The sequence below is a fragment of the Thunnus maccoyii genome, chromosome 10, assembly GCF_910596095.1.
Source record: "Thunnus maccoyii chromosome 10, fThuMac1.1, whole genome shotgun sequence".
Lineage (NCBI taxonomy): Eukaryota > Metazoa > Chordata > Actinopteri > Scombriformes > Scombridae > Thunnus > Thunnus maccoyii.
This window is the reverse complement of record NC_056542.1, coordinates 28,599,705-28,615,456: the sequence shown is the minus strand read 5'-3', so window position 1 is coordinate 28,615,456 and position 15,752 is coordinate 28,599,705. Positions and strand designations below refer to the sequence as shown.

Genomic DNA, 15,752 nt, shown 5'->3' with positions numbered 1-15,752 from the left:
GAACATAGATCAAATGAAATCATACGTTCTGGCTCCTTCAAAACCAAATTTAACCTATTTAAATTTAGCACAATTATCCCAAGGAAAGAAAAATTAGGCACAAATCTAGCCACCGAAAACACCTACATGGATGGACTAATTAATTTCCACATACATGTTAATATCCCAAATTCCATATATGTTAGAAAGAAAGAAAGAACGTAGCTAAGTAACTTTATTTACATAGCACCTTTCGAGAGCAGACGTCACAAAGTGCTTCAAAGAAGAAATAAGGCATAAACACACATAGAGACTCAATAAAAAACAGAAATAAATAGACAATAAAAATTGACACTAAGGCAAGTCTGAACAAATGGGTCTTGAGCTGCTTTTTAAAAGGTGTCCACAGATCTTAAATCCAAGCGGAGCCACAATCTCAAAAGCACAGTCTCCTTCAGTGTTAAACCTAGATTGAGGAGCAACCAGCAAACGCTGATCAGAGGACCTTAGAGACCCGCTGATGACACAGGGATGCAGTAGATCTCTAATGTGATGATGGGGATAATGATGGGGAGCTAGTGAACCTTTTGGAGGACCTGGTCGAGACTTTAGCAGCAGCATTTTGGACCACTTGTAAATGATCTAGGGATGTTTTGCTGAGGCAGGTGAAAAGGGCGTAACAGTAGTCAAGACGGGACGATATAAAAGCATGAATTAACATTTCCATCTCTGCTTGAGACACAATGGGCCTGAGTTTTGCAATGTTTCTCAGCTGGAAACACAAGAGCGAACACTTGACATGTTGGTCCAGAGTCAGAGCCTGGTCCATAGTAACACCTAGATTTCTTATGGAGGATTTAACCAATGAGGTCATAGACTTAATACCATCCCTTATCTTAGGGAAAACACTAGAGGGGCAGGAATAAGGATTTCTGTTTCATCTGCATTTAGCTGTAAGAAATTATCTGCCATCCAGTTTTGATAGTATTTAGGCAGTTATTTAAAACTGACTATTTAGCTATGCTTTGAGGTTTCAATATAAGTATAATTGAATATTATCTGTGTAGCAGTCTACGAGTATACATTTAAAGTGCCTTATTATCTGTCCAAGGGGAAGCATATACAAGGCAAACAGAATAGGACCAAGGACTGAACCTTGGAGCGTACCATGATACAGAGTTTCAGATGAGGAGGCGAAGTTGCCAACAGAAACTGCGAAACTGCTGTCAGAGAGGTAGGAGGAGAACGACTAAAGGTCTGACCCAGATACCAAACCACTGCCCGAGTCCCTGCACTGAGATCCAGCAGCACCAACACCAAACATTCTCCTGCATCACCATGCATCAAGACATCATTTGAGACTCTGAGAAGAGCTGTTTCTGCTGAGTGCAACCAGCGGAAGCCAGACTGAAACTTATCAAAGATATTATGCTCATCTATTGCAGTTGTGAGCTGCTTAGCAGCCACTTTAATTATTATACAACCAATCCCAGATCTTACTGTACAAAGAATACATTGGTTTAGCATGCAAATAAAAACTTTATATCTCTTGTTTTTGGAAAAACTCTACATCAAATGTAAAAGTCAAAACACTGGTATATAACCAGCACACGTCAGAGAATCACATCCTGCAGGCACTTGTTGCTCAGCTGTGTGTTCAGAGAGAGAGGGAGGGAGGTCAAGAGAGAGGGAAAGAGACAGCGGGAGAGAGAGAGGAGACACAGACAATGGACCACAGCTGAGAAAACTGGGCCTGGCACAAAAAACAGTCACTTGCCAGCACAATAACTGCTCCACGGGCGACACTCAACCGGCTAAATACAGCACTGCCCTCACCATGCTGCCACATGAAGAAACAGAGAAAAGACTCCACAGGGCTCCTAATGATACACCGCATTCGTCCTTGTATAAATTTGGCTCGGACAGCAACACTAAAATAATCCAAGTAAAGCAAAAAAAAACAAAAAAACTATACAAATCTGTGGGCGGAGACGCAACTGAATCCTCTGAAGTGGCTGTTTCCTACTGCATAGAGAGGTGAGCAATCAGAACGTAGGAGGGTGAAGGCACACTTCATTAACCCTGGTGTAATTGCCGCTTCCTTTTTATTTCGGTACACGGAGGTTAAGAATTAAACTGTTGGTTGGTCGCTGATGCAATCCGACCATGGGTGCAGCAGAGAATGACATTGATTACAGAGATGTTGCTGCATTTCTATGAGGGTGAGAGTGTGTGAAAACACAAAGAATTAAATTGTGGAGGAAGATATAAAGTGTAACTATATGTATAAGACTTTATGTAGGAGTAAATCAGAGTTAGGGGTCATTGTTAGCTACTGTAGCTGCATATATTTTAAATAATTACATGTGAAGTCATCATAGAAGTGTTGGATTCAGATTTGGTTAGTACGTCTGTGTTTTCTCTTACTCTGGCACAGCCTCTCTGATCTTGGGGTCGGTGATCTCCTTGTAGATGGCGGCGGACTGCACCTCCTCCAGAGGACACATGATGCCGTACTCCTCGCACCCGTGGGCCTGAACCAGTGGGTCCATCCGGTGAGGGTCAAACATGATGTTGTTGGGCGTCACCAGCAACACCCCGCTCACCGCACCCTGGAAAGAGAGGAGAAGGGAGAGGGATGGGTGAGGAACAGCGAGATCCATCAAGAACTTTCGATAAATAAAAAGGAACAGCTTGGCATGTTTTATCTACCGCAAAAGATAATCAAAAGCACCTCTGTCACATAAACATCTGGAGGCCAAATCCATTCGAGACCACAAATGTCCTAAATCAAGTACAAGTTATTGACTGCCAGCGCTGACCACTTCAGTGCTTTCATTTGGTCCCTGGGAGTGAATCAGCAGTGGTTCAATACCATGGATCTGTGTGTGTGTGTGTGTGTGTGTGTGTGTGTCAGAGGGCAGTGTGTTAGATGCCTGGACACACACATTTATAGGCAAACAGTGATGGGGTGGAGTCTGTGTGTATTTCAGTACAGGACGTCTGGGTAGCTGGCTGCCATCCTGCCTGCTCTGAATCAAAACTGACGAACAACCACAACACACCCAATCTGACCAGTAGGTGTGTGTGTGTTGATCAGTGGTCAGGTTACGGCTGCGTTCTTTCCTGGATTAATTGTTTAGTCTACTGTATGAATTGTCAGAAATAGTGAAAAAAGCCTGCTGTAATTTCCTACAGCTCAAGGAGACGTATTCAAATGTCTTGTTTTGTCTGAGCAACAGTTCAAAATCCATAAAGATATTTACTGTCATACATGTCAAAGAAAAGCAGCAAATCTTCACATTTGAAAAGCTGAAATGTGAATTTTTGGACTTTTTGGTTATAAAATGACAATTAACAGTGGCTGATTAATTTTATATTGATCAACTAATCCATTAATCGTTGCAGCTTTAGGTTAAATGTATCAAACTTTAACATTCAAGTCCACGTACTGTATGTTATCTTACTTCTGAACTTGTTTTTATTCACTGTTGATAATACTGTTGTATTATGATATACTAAACTTTTAAATTAAGATTCAGATTTAGTATCAGATCAGAGTTTTACAAGAAAAAGCACAACATATAATGGTGCCCATGACTCTTTAAGATCTTGAATGAAGATAAGTCAGTTCACAACACTTTAAGGAGCTGCACACTCCCTGGTTTCAGACCATCTGAACAACATTAACTATAATTAGTTGAATTAAACTACAGTCAGCATGAGAGACGCTTCTCTTCATGTGCTGGTCTACAGAGTAATTCAAATCTGCCCACACATGTGCCTACATTATTTACTGTACTGATTTTATTCTCTTAGCTGCTCTCTTCAATGAACTGAGACACACTCCAACCTGAAATATTCTTGTTTTATTCAGTTTGCTGACTTTCCTTCAGCCTGCTTCCCAGTCAGTTACCACAGTTACTCGCATGTTTGTGAGAACACCATTGAAGGACACAAAGAGCGAATGAAAAAGCACAAGAATATTATGTTTTTTGCAGTTGAGAAAAACTTGAAGTGATCCTCACAGACAGCATTGTGCTGTAAATGGATTCTGGTCAACTGAAGCTGTTAAAGTAGAGCACTTGATATTTTTGCTCACTGTTGGTGCAAAATACTGAATGTAGAAAGGAGCACTTGATCTTTAATCCTTACCATTGATGGTTTACACCTCTGAACGACAAAAGAAAAAAAATGCGGAGGCTTTACTGTGGAGTTTTACTTTAAGTGCATTATTATTTTAATTTGTCTAATTATTCTACATTAACACAAACTTCTTTTGAAGTATAAAGTGTGTCGAGTACATGCTGCTGGCAGCTCTGATGTATATTTACATATTTTAGCTTGATGCTTTGATAGAACTGCTTTTTCTCTCACTCCATCTGTCATGTTTAGGTGTAGCTCCAGTTTGTGCCTCTCATGTATTACCATTAAATCTGAGTCACAGAGCTGAGCATCCAAATCAACAAAAATAAATACCCAAGAATAATCTAACTGTCCTGATAATAAAATATTCTTTTGTTTTTCAGAAAATCAGATGCTTAGCTTTGTGACTTGGGGGCACACTTGGGCTGGTTTAGGGAGAGGTTTTTTGCTGATAGTAGTCTAAGCTTTCACCCTGTGGTACATTTTTATCTGTCACATGACCAGGAGGGTACAGAGTAATCTTTAACAAGTGGACTCACACATGCACATGACTTGGTGTTTCTTCATACTGGATCTTACCTTTCCATCAGTGATGTACTTGCAGTTGATCTTGAGGAACTTCTCTGTGAGGGCCTCTTCCTCCTCGGAGGTGGATGACACCACTCTGGACTGGCGCAGGGCGGAGAACACTGGGGGGTGAACGCCTTCTGGTCTGGGGGGGCCATCGGAGTCCTGTGACGACATCGGTGTAAGCGAGGGGAGGGTAGGAAAAAGATAGCTTTTGTTAGTTCACTTATGTAATACTTGATTATCATCTGTTATAGACGCTGGACTAGTTTGTCACTGGGCACATTAAACAAGGATAAATATATATTTTTATATTTAGGTTTTAACTTAAACTGAGATGGATCCCAAACTGTCAAACTGTAAACACTGAACCACATTATCTACATACATGCCTACAAACAAAAACCATTCAAAAATAATTCAACCAAACTGACAAAATAATAAACGCTGTCGAACAGGCACGGCTTGGTTCACTTGGTGCCTCCTTTCATCAGACTAATGCATTTGAGTCTCTAAATGTATTATCTATATATAAACAGATATTTTCTGCACAGCGGGACAATCAGGTTAAAAGAAACCCAATGAGGAGCCAAATGAATGCGCCTCCTGTGTGCCTGAGATTTAAAGTGGTAATTAGGTGAAAAACATTCATATGAGACTGAAGCTTTAATTATTGTGCTTTTTTTTTTCCAAGACTTGATGCCTAGTTATTCTATTAAAGACTAACATGCCCTGAGTGACCTCATGCACGAAAAATACTTCACTTTGTGCGTCATGTATTATCAGCGGAGGCAATTCATGCCCTAACACACATCTACAGTATGAATTGGTGTGTATGTGTGTATGCTTCATGCATATTGAGCATCATCCAATTATATGTGTAGTGGAATGTAAACTGAATATGAAAACATGGTTGCAAATGTATGTAAATCTTATTTTTTCTCCTGGTTATATTGTGCACTGAGGGCTGCAAAACATATGCCATCTTTAATAAAGATAAATCTATGACTGTGATGATAAGTGACAAAACTGTTAAACAATGTTATTAAGAATCATTTGCAGATATGCTGATATAAAATATTTTTCCTCATAATTCACCAGATGCTGCACAACCAAGACAGAATTTTTAATTATGTCTCAACTATGTTGTTCTATTATATGTTGACACATCCGCTATAAAGCTATTTTGTTACTGTTTCTTTATCTGCGCTGTGGTAACTCTGCAATCTGGCACAGATGGCGTGTCTGCTGGGCTGGAAACACGAGGTGTGGTGGGCTTGGTGTTTCTACCAGTGGCCAGTTGCCATGCAATGTCTGAGCCACGGGGAGAGACTGACTGGAGTCTGTCTGAATAACCGTCCACAGGGAGACATTTTGTAGGACAGAGCCAACTGTTGGTCTGACTGACTAAACAACGCTCTGCAGGATGGACTGTCTGAAACAATGAATGACTGCTGAAGGAGACGGATCGGAACAGAAGACGAGAGGATCCGAGAAGAAGCGCGAGATAGGAGAAACGGGGACACGGGAGACAAAGAGAATGTAGAAACTGCAGTAGAAGCAAATAAAGTAAAAAGCAGTGGTTAGCTGCTGGAGAGAAATAAAAAGACAAGGAGATAAAGAGAGCTAAAGGCAATAAAAGAGAGAGATTGGAGTGAGGACGGAGAACAAAAGGGAAAAAGAGGACAGAGAGGAGTGTGTGGGAGTTATCGTCGAGGGGGGATTTCGACCGGGGAGGGGAGAGCGTCAAGAGCCGGTGGAGAAGTGAAGAGCTACAGTAACAGTGAAGAGCTGGAGAACCAGAGCCCACAACAACTGTCTGCTGCCCTCCTGACACCCACCCCCACACCTCCCCCTCGCCGTCGACAAACAGCCTGCAGCTACTGACCCACACCGACACGAGCAGCCCAGACACTGGCAGCCAGGGAAGACTGAGGGGGCCGGCCAATCTGTTACAGCCAAAACAAGCCTCTCTGACCAGGAGAAGAGGAGAGAGGGACCTAAAAATGTAAAACGGTGATAAGGAGGAGAGGGATCGGAGCTGAAAATAAAGTTTCAAGAACATCCTTAACCTCTTAAACTCCGCAAGGATGCTGACATCATTGGCCGACATGACTGTCTTTAAGAGGCTGTAACGAGCTTAGTTGCAATCAAGCTGGCCTTCTTGCTCCAAGGTTAAAAAAAAAAGATAACACTGACTGGAACACACCGGGGAAGAGAAACAACACATGCTGCTCAAATGTGCAGCACACACCTGGCAGCTGCAGATGTCAAAACATGTCCTCCCTCATAGAAATGCATAACAAACACAATCTTATATTCACTGTTATTAAATCTAGCGCATCTGAGAAAGGGGTGATTTGTGTGTTTGGTAACAGAATTAACACCCATCACACTTCTCACACAGTCTACATGAGAGAGGACTGTGAAAACACTGCTGTCCATCAGCGAAGTGCTGCTGCCCATAAGGCAACACAAGGTGATGGGTAACGATTTTCTTTTTTGTCTTTTTGCCAAATGTTGACATGCACAAAGCAAAAAAAAAGGATATAATTTGTACATGACGTTGCTGTGTGGGATGATGACTGGCAAAAATCAGAGTAAATAAGTGAAAAGCATTAAAAACAGTGAGATAACTTTTACTGACTGCCAACAGTGGCATATTGTGGAAAGCTGACAATCTGTCTTTTTTATTAATAATTTCAGTGTGTTGTTCTTATTAACGCTGTAAGAACAAAGAAAACAAAACTGGGCTCACTGTCTCAAAGGTTTGATTTCACCAGGTTCTTAGCCCATGTATGAGGCCTGATGGAGATGGTGTGATGATCGCTGCTGTTATCATTTCCATCCTAGGTATGATGTATTATCTTTCGACAGAAGTGCACAGTCATGCTACATCAGTGAATCATCACCTGATCCAAGCATCCAATCGTGTCTCACACATCTGATCAGGCTGCAGACTCCTCTTTCTTCCCTGCCGTTCGTACCTGGCTACTCCTTCCTGCTGCACGCTGCTGCTGGCTGGCTGTGTTGATTCCCTGCTCCGATACTGCAAATCCACCTGTCTAGTTTCTCATAAACCATACTTGCCACTCTTGCGCTAAATGGCATTTCAAAATGATATACTGCATATTGCAGTCCTTGTTAAGTTTCTAGCATGCTGCCTGTACTGTGAAATACAACGCTTTAACTGTTTAAACAATAATACCTTCATGACTCAAGTGCTCCTAAATGAATTTTATTTACCTTTGAGAGTTAAAAAAGAAAATAACAGTGCAGGGCAGGGCAACCTCTTACCCAACACAAAGGAACACAAGCACTTGTGAGGCCATTTGTTTTAAACTGTGTGGACACGGGCTGACTTCAAATAACTTCAGAAACCCGAGTTGGTCCTTTTCCTTGATTAATGCTGCAGCACTTTTTATTACACTCTGAATTATCTGGCCATTTACCCTGCTAATGCCTGAGGAATTTTCACTTGGTCTATTTTACAGCTACACTTATCGTAAGTCACTCTGAATATCCACTAAACTGTAAATTGTAATCTCTTGTTCCTCTCTTTATCACTTGTTAACTGGTTTGCTGACAACAATTCAAAACACTGTCTGCAACGACTTTAGGATCATACAGGTATTTATGAGGTGTTTCTAGAGTTAAAAATGACTAGAAGTCTTTTCAAGGCTATAAAGAGACAGCACAAAAGTGTTCAGACAGTTTCACTTTGGTACAGTTGTATAAATGCAGTTGAAAGATCAATAGAGTTTTAAGCTATGGAAGTTAAGACGGCATCATTCTGGCACAGCCTCTTCACGTATTTCAAGTGAATATTGCTTTTCTGGGCTGCTGCTTTCTTTGCAGTGCTAATATATGACCAGTGTTTGTCCTGCAATGGCCTCCAAGGCATCTAATATTTTCTCAGGTGGAGTGTGGTACTGTGAGATATGATACTAAACTCGCCTGTCTTATTCTTGTACCTCGTTAACCTTCAACTTCATCCAAGTTTTTATTTACACTACTAAACAGCACAAGTAAGCCAAAGTGAAATGCCTCATTTGAGTTAAGACACAACTTATCCCGAAATGACCAGATTCCGGTCAGTCTTGGAAACAGTTTTTCCAGTGTGTGTGACATCAAAGGGAGAGAAAGAGCATAGTGCAGAATAGTAGATAGACTAGCTGATGCACTGAAATCCAAAGATGAAAAAGGCTGCTGTACTGGCCTCAGACTGTGAGTAACCACAGTGGGGGGGGAGGTGGGATGGATGGACGGATGAGTATTGAAATGGATGTACAGGAGGAGAAGAGTTGACATGAGAGAGACAAGGAGAGGACAGGACGGGTGCCTGATGTGGCCATCGGGAGGTTTTGGCAGGTGAAGGGAAGGCTGAGGAAGCAGTGAGGGAGACGCTTTCATACTGGGGACAGACAGATGGCTGGAACAGTGTTAGATGACCGCTGTGGTGGGGCTACAGAAATCAATAACCTTTTAGTATCCAACCAATATTTCTCTCCTCACCCACAGTTAAAAGCAGAGGAGGAAAAAAAAGATCTAGAGAGAGGCTGCTGTGAGATATGGCTTGTGTCCAGGTTGTGAAGGGCAGAGGGATACAGTAAATATGGGAGGTAACATAAATTTAAGCCCCACAACACATTTTCATTTCTTTTTTAACAAATCAGGTTACATTTCTTTCAAATGTGATGTATGCTTGTTGCATTTCGCTCTATGTGATGATAAAGTATTCAAGGAGGAAGTCTGCAGGTGCCACTCGGCTTTGACCTTGACAGTGAAACATGGCACAGTCAAAAAATCAATCCACAGCTCCACCTTGTGGGCATGGCCGCATTCTGCAAGAAGGAGCACACAATGGCTGGGATTCATCAAACGTCTGTAGCCAGAAGTCCTCAAGTACAATCTGTACTGTTGCTCATATCAGACAATATTATAGCCCAAGACCATGGCGATGCCTCACTGAGCCCATATACTGAATCTGTCATGCTCCAAAACAAGACGAGCCATTTAAAAAGATAATATAACCAGAACATTCTCAATGAAAGTCTGGGCAGTGAAATGCAAAGGCATAGCAGGTGCTGAATTGTAGGAAATGAGATCTGCTTGCCAGAGTGAGATCATCACAGACGTACCTAAATGGCACCAAATAAATAGGTAATCTAAACTGGTTCCACTTCCTCCAAGACTAATTTTAGATGCCGTCCCAGCGGAAGAGAGGAAGGAACGAAGGAAGGAAGGCAGGGAGGCAAAAGAGGTGCCAAAAGAGGAAGAGACGGAGAAGGTCACAGTAGTAGCTGTGCCGCCATGGTGAGTAAGCTTGTGTTTGTGTGTATGAATGCGTGTATCAGTATGAGCACGGGGAGGGTCTGGATAGGACAATGAGGACGAGCCTGCCCACACAGATGACCAGAGAGCGAGCACGCCAGCGAGCTGGTGGCTGCCAAATAATCCAACGACAGCAAGACCGCCAGCCGGAAAGTCAGCCAGCTACCCATTCACGCTCACGCACGCACATACACACGCACACACACAGAGGCAGCCAATGATCCATGCCTGCAAGATGTGTTACTTTTTGCTGCCAAAACCAACAGGCCAGAGGGCAGAGCGAGATCATGAAGACGCTTCAGAGATGCCTTATTTGGCCTTTAGTTCTATCAGAGAAACACAGAAACATGGAAAAAACTTAAACATTGCTTACTGAAGAATGGGCAGTGTTATATAACAGAAGTCCATCAAGTAAATCAAGTAAATATTCTATATAGACTTTATTTTTCCTCTTTTTTCCCGTCCGTAATTTACATTTTTACAATGGAATCGATGAGTATTCATTCAGTCATATATGACTTATGTGTTTAATATTTTCCAGTTTCCAGCAACTATAGGAAACATACAATTGACTTAATACTGTTTTTTCTGATATCCTAAAGTAAGAATTATGTCAAACAGCACCCATCCATCTTTGTCACTTCAGAGCCTAATGTTTGGTTGAAGTCAATATCAATCCTATACAATACAGTACAAAGTTCAAACTCACCCTCCATAGAGGTGTTTAAACAAACATGGAAAAAAGAGCTGTGATAAATGTACTTCTCCTGAAGGCACTTCAGTACAAAGCTGTATTTCCTGATATAAACTGGTTAACTACCAGGAGAAAGGTTTCAGTATTTTGTCCAAGGTGGTTGGTGCGGCAGTGCAAACAGAACCAAAACTGATCAGAGACAGTTGACCACTTTATGGGAGACTGCAAATAGCCTTATAACAGCAAAGAAAGCTCTACTACCCCACTGGAGAACACCAGAACCACCTTCGGTCTAGCATTGGCTAGATGATTTGTTGGGTACCTTGCACCTTGAAAGAATTTCCTGAATTGTACTTGAAATGTACTTTTCTTATTATTTTCCCACCTTGTCACTATGTAACTACTGTATGTGTTTTTGTGGGTTCATCATCATGTTCTGTGGTCTCTTGTACTGGTTTTATTTTATGAAAAACTGAAGAATACAACTGTAACAACTGTGTGAACACTACCAGAACTCCAAAGAAAATATGAATAATGTAAATGAACAGCCACACAAAATATATTAATATTCTGCAGTGAAAAACCTCAGTTTTGTTTCATTGCTTTGATTATTTGTCAGGCCGTTTGAACATCTAATAGGCTTTTGAAACATCTGGTGCCAGATCTGACTCTTTTTATACCCAAAACTAAAAGAGACGCATCTGAAAGTAGTTTCTCCTCAGAGCACTCGTCTTCATCAGCACTCTACTCGCTATTTGCTGCTTGCATTGCTATTACTATACACCTCCCAGAACCATTCATTTTCATGATATCCTCATTGAGATGTGTGAGCCGAGCACCAAAATAGGCTTGTAATTAAAAGATGCCGGGGATTCTAGAGGGAAAAATAAAGAAGCCGAGTGAGTTATTAAGGTCCTTCCTGTGGTTTAAAAACCAAACAGCACCTGGATGCTGCTCGCTTCTGTAAGACTACCAAAATCACACACACACACACACACACACACACACACACACACATATATATATAACCAGAGGAAGAGAGAGATTGGCCTGTGCAGGCAGGCAGGCACACACAAACATACAGAGTTGACACATCGGGTGAGGTAATGTTTCCCCCCTTCTGCCTTCCAAGCACACTTCCTCTGCCTGGAATAATTGCTGCCTGGCTGCTTGTCTGGGGGAGCGAGCTCCTCCGTTCATTAGTTGCTCTAAATATCAGACACGGCATCACTTTTAAAGGCTTAATTTCTCTGCAGTCACAGCCCCTCTCTCTGATCCTCCCCCGTTGAGAGCTGCAGAATATGCTCCTGTTCTCGCAGGCATGACCTAAATAGATAAGTAGTAAATGAACGGGGGCCTTTCTTTTGGCAACCATGGAGAAATTAACGGACAGAGATGAGAGCAGACGAGTGGGAACGCTTGTGGTGGGAGGGTGTCGAAGCTCAAGTAGAGCAGCCGTGACAGTGATGGTGATGGAGATGGCAGTATCCATTTTCTTACAAAGCAGCAAAACAAGACGTCCGTTTCCATGGAGACCAGCAAACAGTCATATTTCTTCAGGGACCACTGGGCTTCCTGCGGTGCCTAATGATTGGCTCATTCAGATGCTGCAGACACAGAACCAGAGGGAGATGGTTCCTGCTGCTGGTCTTATGAGCAGTGAGGACAGGATGTGTACCAGACCTGAAGTCACTTCACAGACCAACGACGTGCCTCCAGCCTCCAGCTCTTCTACATTTCTGATGCTACACTAGTGAAGCTGTGAGGGATGAGTGGGATACAGTGTTCTGTCATGTTAATTTGGCTGTTCTGTCAGCACAGTAAAAAAAAACTAAACAATAAGACAAAACAAGAAGAAGAAACTGATACTAAAGGGACATTGCATGGATTTATGCTTTAGTATATATCGCAGAACTATACAGAGCACTACACTGAATATGTGATCACTACACTAACCATTGGGGATGGTCAGATATTCATTTGGCCATATTAACAAACAAGTGTAAATGCCATGTATCTCCATTAATAATAAATCAAACCAAAAGTGCTGTCAGCAGCTCGAATACTAATTAAGAGTCCAGAATTTGCACACTGCTCTTCTAATAGGCCCTTTCACACATGCACTAAATGCTTCATGCTTGAAATGCCCCATTACATTTCTGCTTTTCACTTCTGTGAAACAGGACATGAAGAGGAAGTATTTTTTTATAGTTACTTAAGTACATGATATATGGTCAGATTTCTTCTGCAAAATCCTCTGTTAGTTCCGTTCCTTCTAAGATGTTTTTGTTAGATAGTAATCTGGTTGGAGTCATCACCGTATTAAAGACCTAATAGACAGAATATTACAGAACTATGTTTTTGGTAATATAAGCTGATTCACTTGCTAAGGGAAGTCTGAAAGTGTTGGCTGATTCTCTTTTTTTTGAGTTGCTTTCTCTACTTAATCCATAGAAAAGCTACAGATCTCTCAGAACAAGTTAGTCAAGGTTGTGTGTGTTTATTAAAATAATAACAGCCATGATTTTTTTAAAAAAGGGTCAAATTATGGCTTATGGGATACCTGGAAGTCTAATCTTATCATCCTAGTCACATGTGTAATTTGTCATTTTTATAATTATTTTTTTGCTGTTTGACTTTCTGTGATTTTATTGATGAAAATGTCGATATTTATTGTGTTGGTTTGTTGGTAGTACTATGTCATCTGGTCACCTGGACACCACAATGAACATACGTCTTGGACTTTATTATATCATCCTGGACATTTTTGTGGTTGTATGTGATTTAATGTCATTCTGAAAATGTCAACTGAACTAAACTAAATCTCTACTGACTGCAAGCTTACATTCTGTTTTTACAGCTTTGTAAGCACAATAGATGTTCTCCAGGTTAACGCACTTGGAAAAATAATTTCAGTCTTGTAAGGAGTGCCTCCACCACACGGTGAACAAAAGAAACAACACATATGTCCTTGTTCTTGACTACGTACGGTACATGTGCAACACAGTACACACACACGCACACACATCACTTCCTGTCCTTGAAAAATACAAGACACGTTTTATTGTTTGACTCATCCTTGGAAATTATTGGCACCTCTGGTTGTCTTTTTCTCTCCTTGACAGCATGACATTATTCTGAATGTTCACCTTTGGGCTGACAATGAACAAAGATTTAAAAATGTGACAGCAGTTGTTGAAGGATAAGCCAGTTTTATGTGTATAGTGTGAGTGAATAGTGGTGACAGCGAGGACTATATTCCTGTGTTAGTTTGGTTGGGTACGTGTGTGTGTGCAAGTGTTGTATATGAGCTCCTAAGAATGGTAATCAGGTGCGCCTGTGCCTCCAACAGTTTCTGTTGCATATTTGCATGTCTGCTTGGAAAGCCTGAAATTAATGACCAGGATGTGGCAGACAGTGTTTGGTCTTTGGGGGATAGATTAATACCATTAACATGCTTTCCTGACCAGTAACCTTCTGAGATAATAATATATGAATGCATTTGTCATATAAAACCTTTTCTTTCCTTTTACTTCTTGATGATTAACTTGCTTGACATGAATGGTAAAATACTGTAGCAGATATGAGGCTTCTACAAAAAACATCAAAGATCCTGAAGACAACATCGATCCGTGTATGAGTGATAGAGTTACTGTCAAAATTCTAAAAATCTGTTCTTCATTTGTTGAGTGTATGGGGTTGTGCATCGGAAGCGTGGTCAACATACCGTCACCTTCTCTAAATCAGCTTCTGAGGAGGTGGGAGACAGGGGGCTGATGGGACTGAGGGAAGGGGAGCTTCCAACACTGGAGACGTACTCGGGGTCAGGAACGTATAAAACCTGCAAACACAATCCATGTCTGTATTTACACAGGTGCTACCTGGTGTGCAAACACATAAGACATGCATGCACAGAGAGAGATAGGAGAGGATCTCTCTCTCTCTCTCTCTCACATATGCATACACACACAGCCCAAGTATATGTTTGACAAGACAAGAGTATCCTCATGCTATTGACAAGAATAATTATAAAAGGAGAAGTGACAGTAAGTCAACATGTCAGAATAAACAGTGATGGGAATGTGATGTCTGATGGCTTTCATGTGGTTACAACACATACAGTGAATGTGGAAAATGCAACATCAACTTTATTGATTTCTATACAGGGCTGCAACTAAAGATTATTTTTATTATTGATTAATCTGTCGATAGATTTCTCAATGAATTGTTTGGTGCATAACACGTCAGAAAATACTGAAAAAAGGAGACAGTTAGCTTAGCATAAAGAATGGAAACAAACAGTTAGCTTGGCTCTGTCCAAAGGTAAACCTGCCAAACAGAATTCCTAAAGCTCACTTATTAACTTAATCTTATGTTTGTTTGATGAGTAGAAAAACAATGGTGTAAAAACGACAAGTTGTGGTTTTATGGGGCGTACATGAATCGATTTTGTCATCTTACTCTTGGCAAGAAAGTGAAAGCTTATTTCCCAGAATGTCTGTCAAAACTATTCCTTATGAGAGGGGTGGCTTTCCAAATTCAGCCCAGTAATTATGAACATAAAATATAGTATCCCAGTACCTACACTGATATAAGAAGTGGGACCTCTCCAATGACTATAGCTGCAGGGCCAATTTCATAATTTAGGCCTGTATAATATCTATATTTTTAAAAAGTTAGAGGCATTTAAGGCCTTTTTAAATTGAGTACTGAATTTTTCAGATTTTAAATTTTTGGCTTGTACAGGAAAGCTAGGTGATAAAATATAAATCTAGCTATAGCTGTAGGGTTAAAAAAAAAAGAAAAAAAAAGCTGTTGTTTGGGTTGTGGTGTAACTTCTTCAACAGCTGTGGAGGGAGTGGAGAGACGATCTGTCAGTAAGTGGTGTTCACACCCCGCTGTTTGAACGCAGCTCAACTCAGCATTGTTTGCCAGGAGTTGAGATTAGGGAATACCAACGGAATTGGCGCATGTACCTTGTCTCTATTCTACCAGATTTTATTGTGATGACAGGAACACAGAGACAAAATAT

The 15,752-nt window shown here is 41.1% G+C and overlaps 1 protein-coding gene across 5 annotated transcripts in view; it reads right to left on the bottom strand.

Annotated features, from left to right (window-relative positions):
• oxr1a (oxidation resistance 1a) overlaps positions 1-15,752 on the bottom strand; it is a 157,509-nt gene that overhangs the window by 19,924 nt on the left and 121,833 nt on the right. For all 5 annotated transcript variants that reach the window (XM_042423225.1, XM_042423222.1, XM_042423221.1 and 2 more), the window contains 3 exons: positions 14,448-14,561; positions 4,705-4,857; positions 2,407-2,591 (listed from right to left, as the gene is read on the bottom strand). In XM_042423225.1, coding sequence (XP_042279159.1) covers positions 2,407-2,591; positions 4,705-4,857; positions 14,448-14,561 — 452 coding nt within the window. The remainder of the gene's footprint in view (positions 1-2,406; positions 2,592-4,704; positions 4,858-14,447; positions 14,562-15,752) is intronic.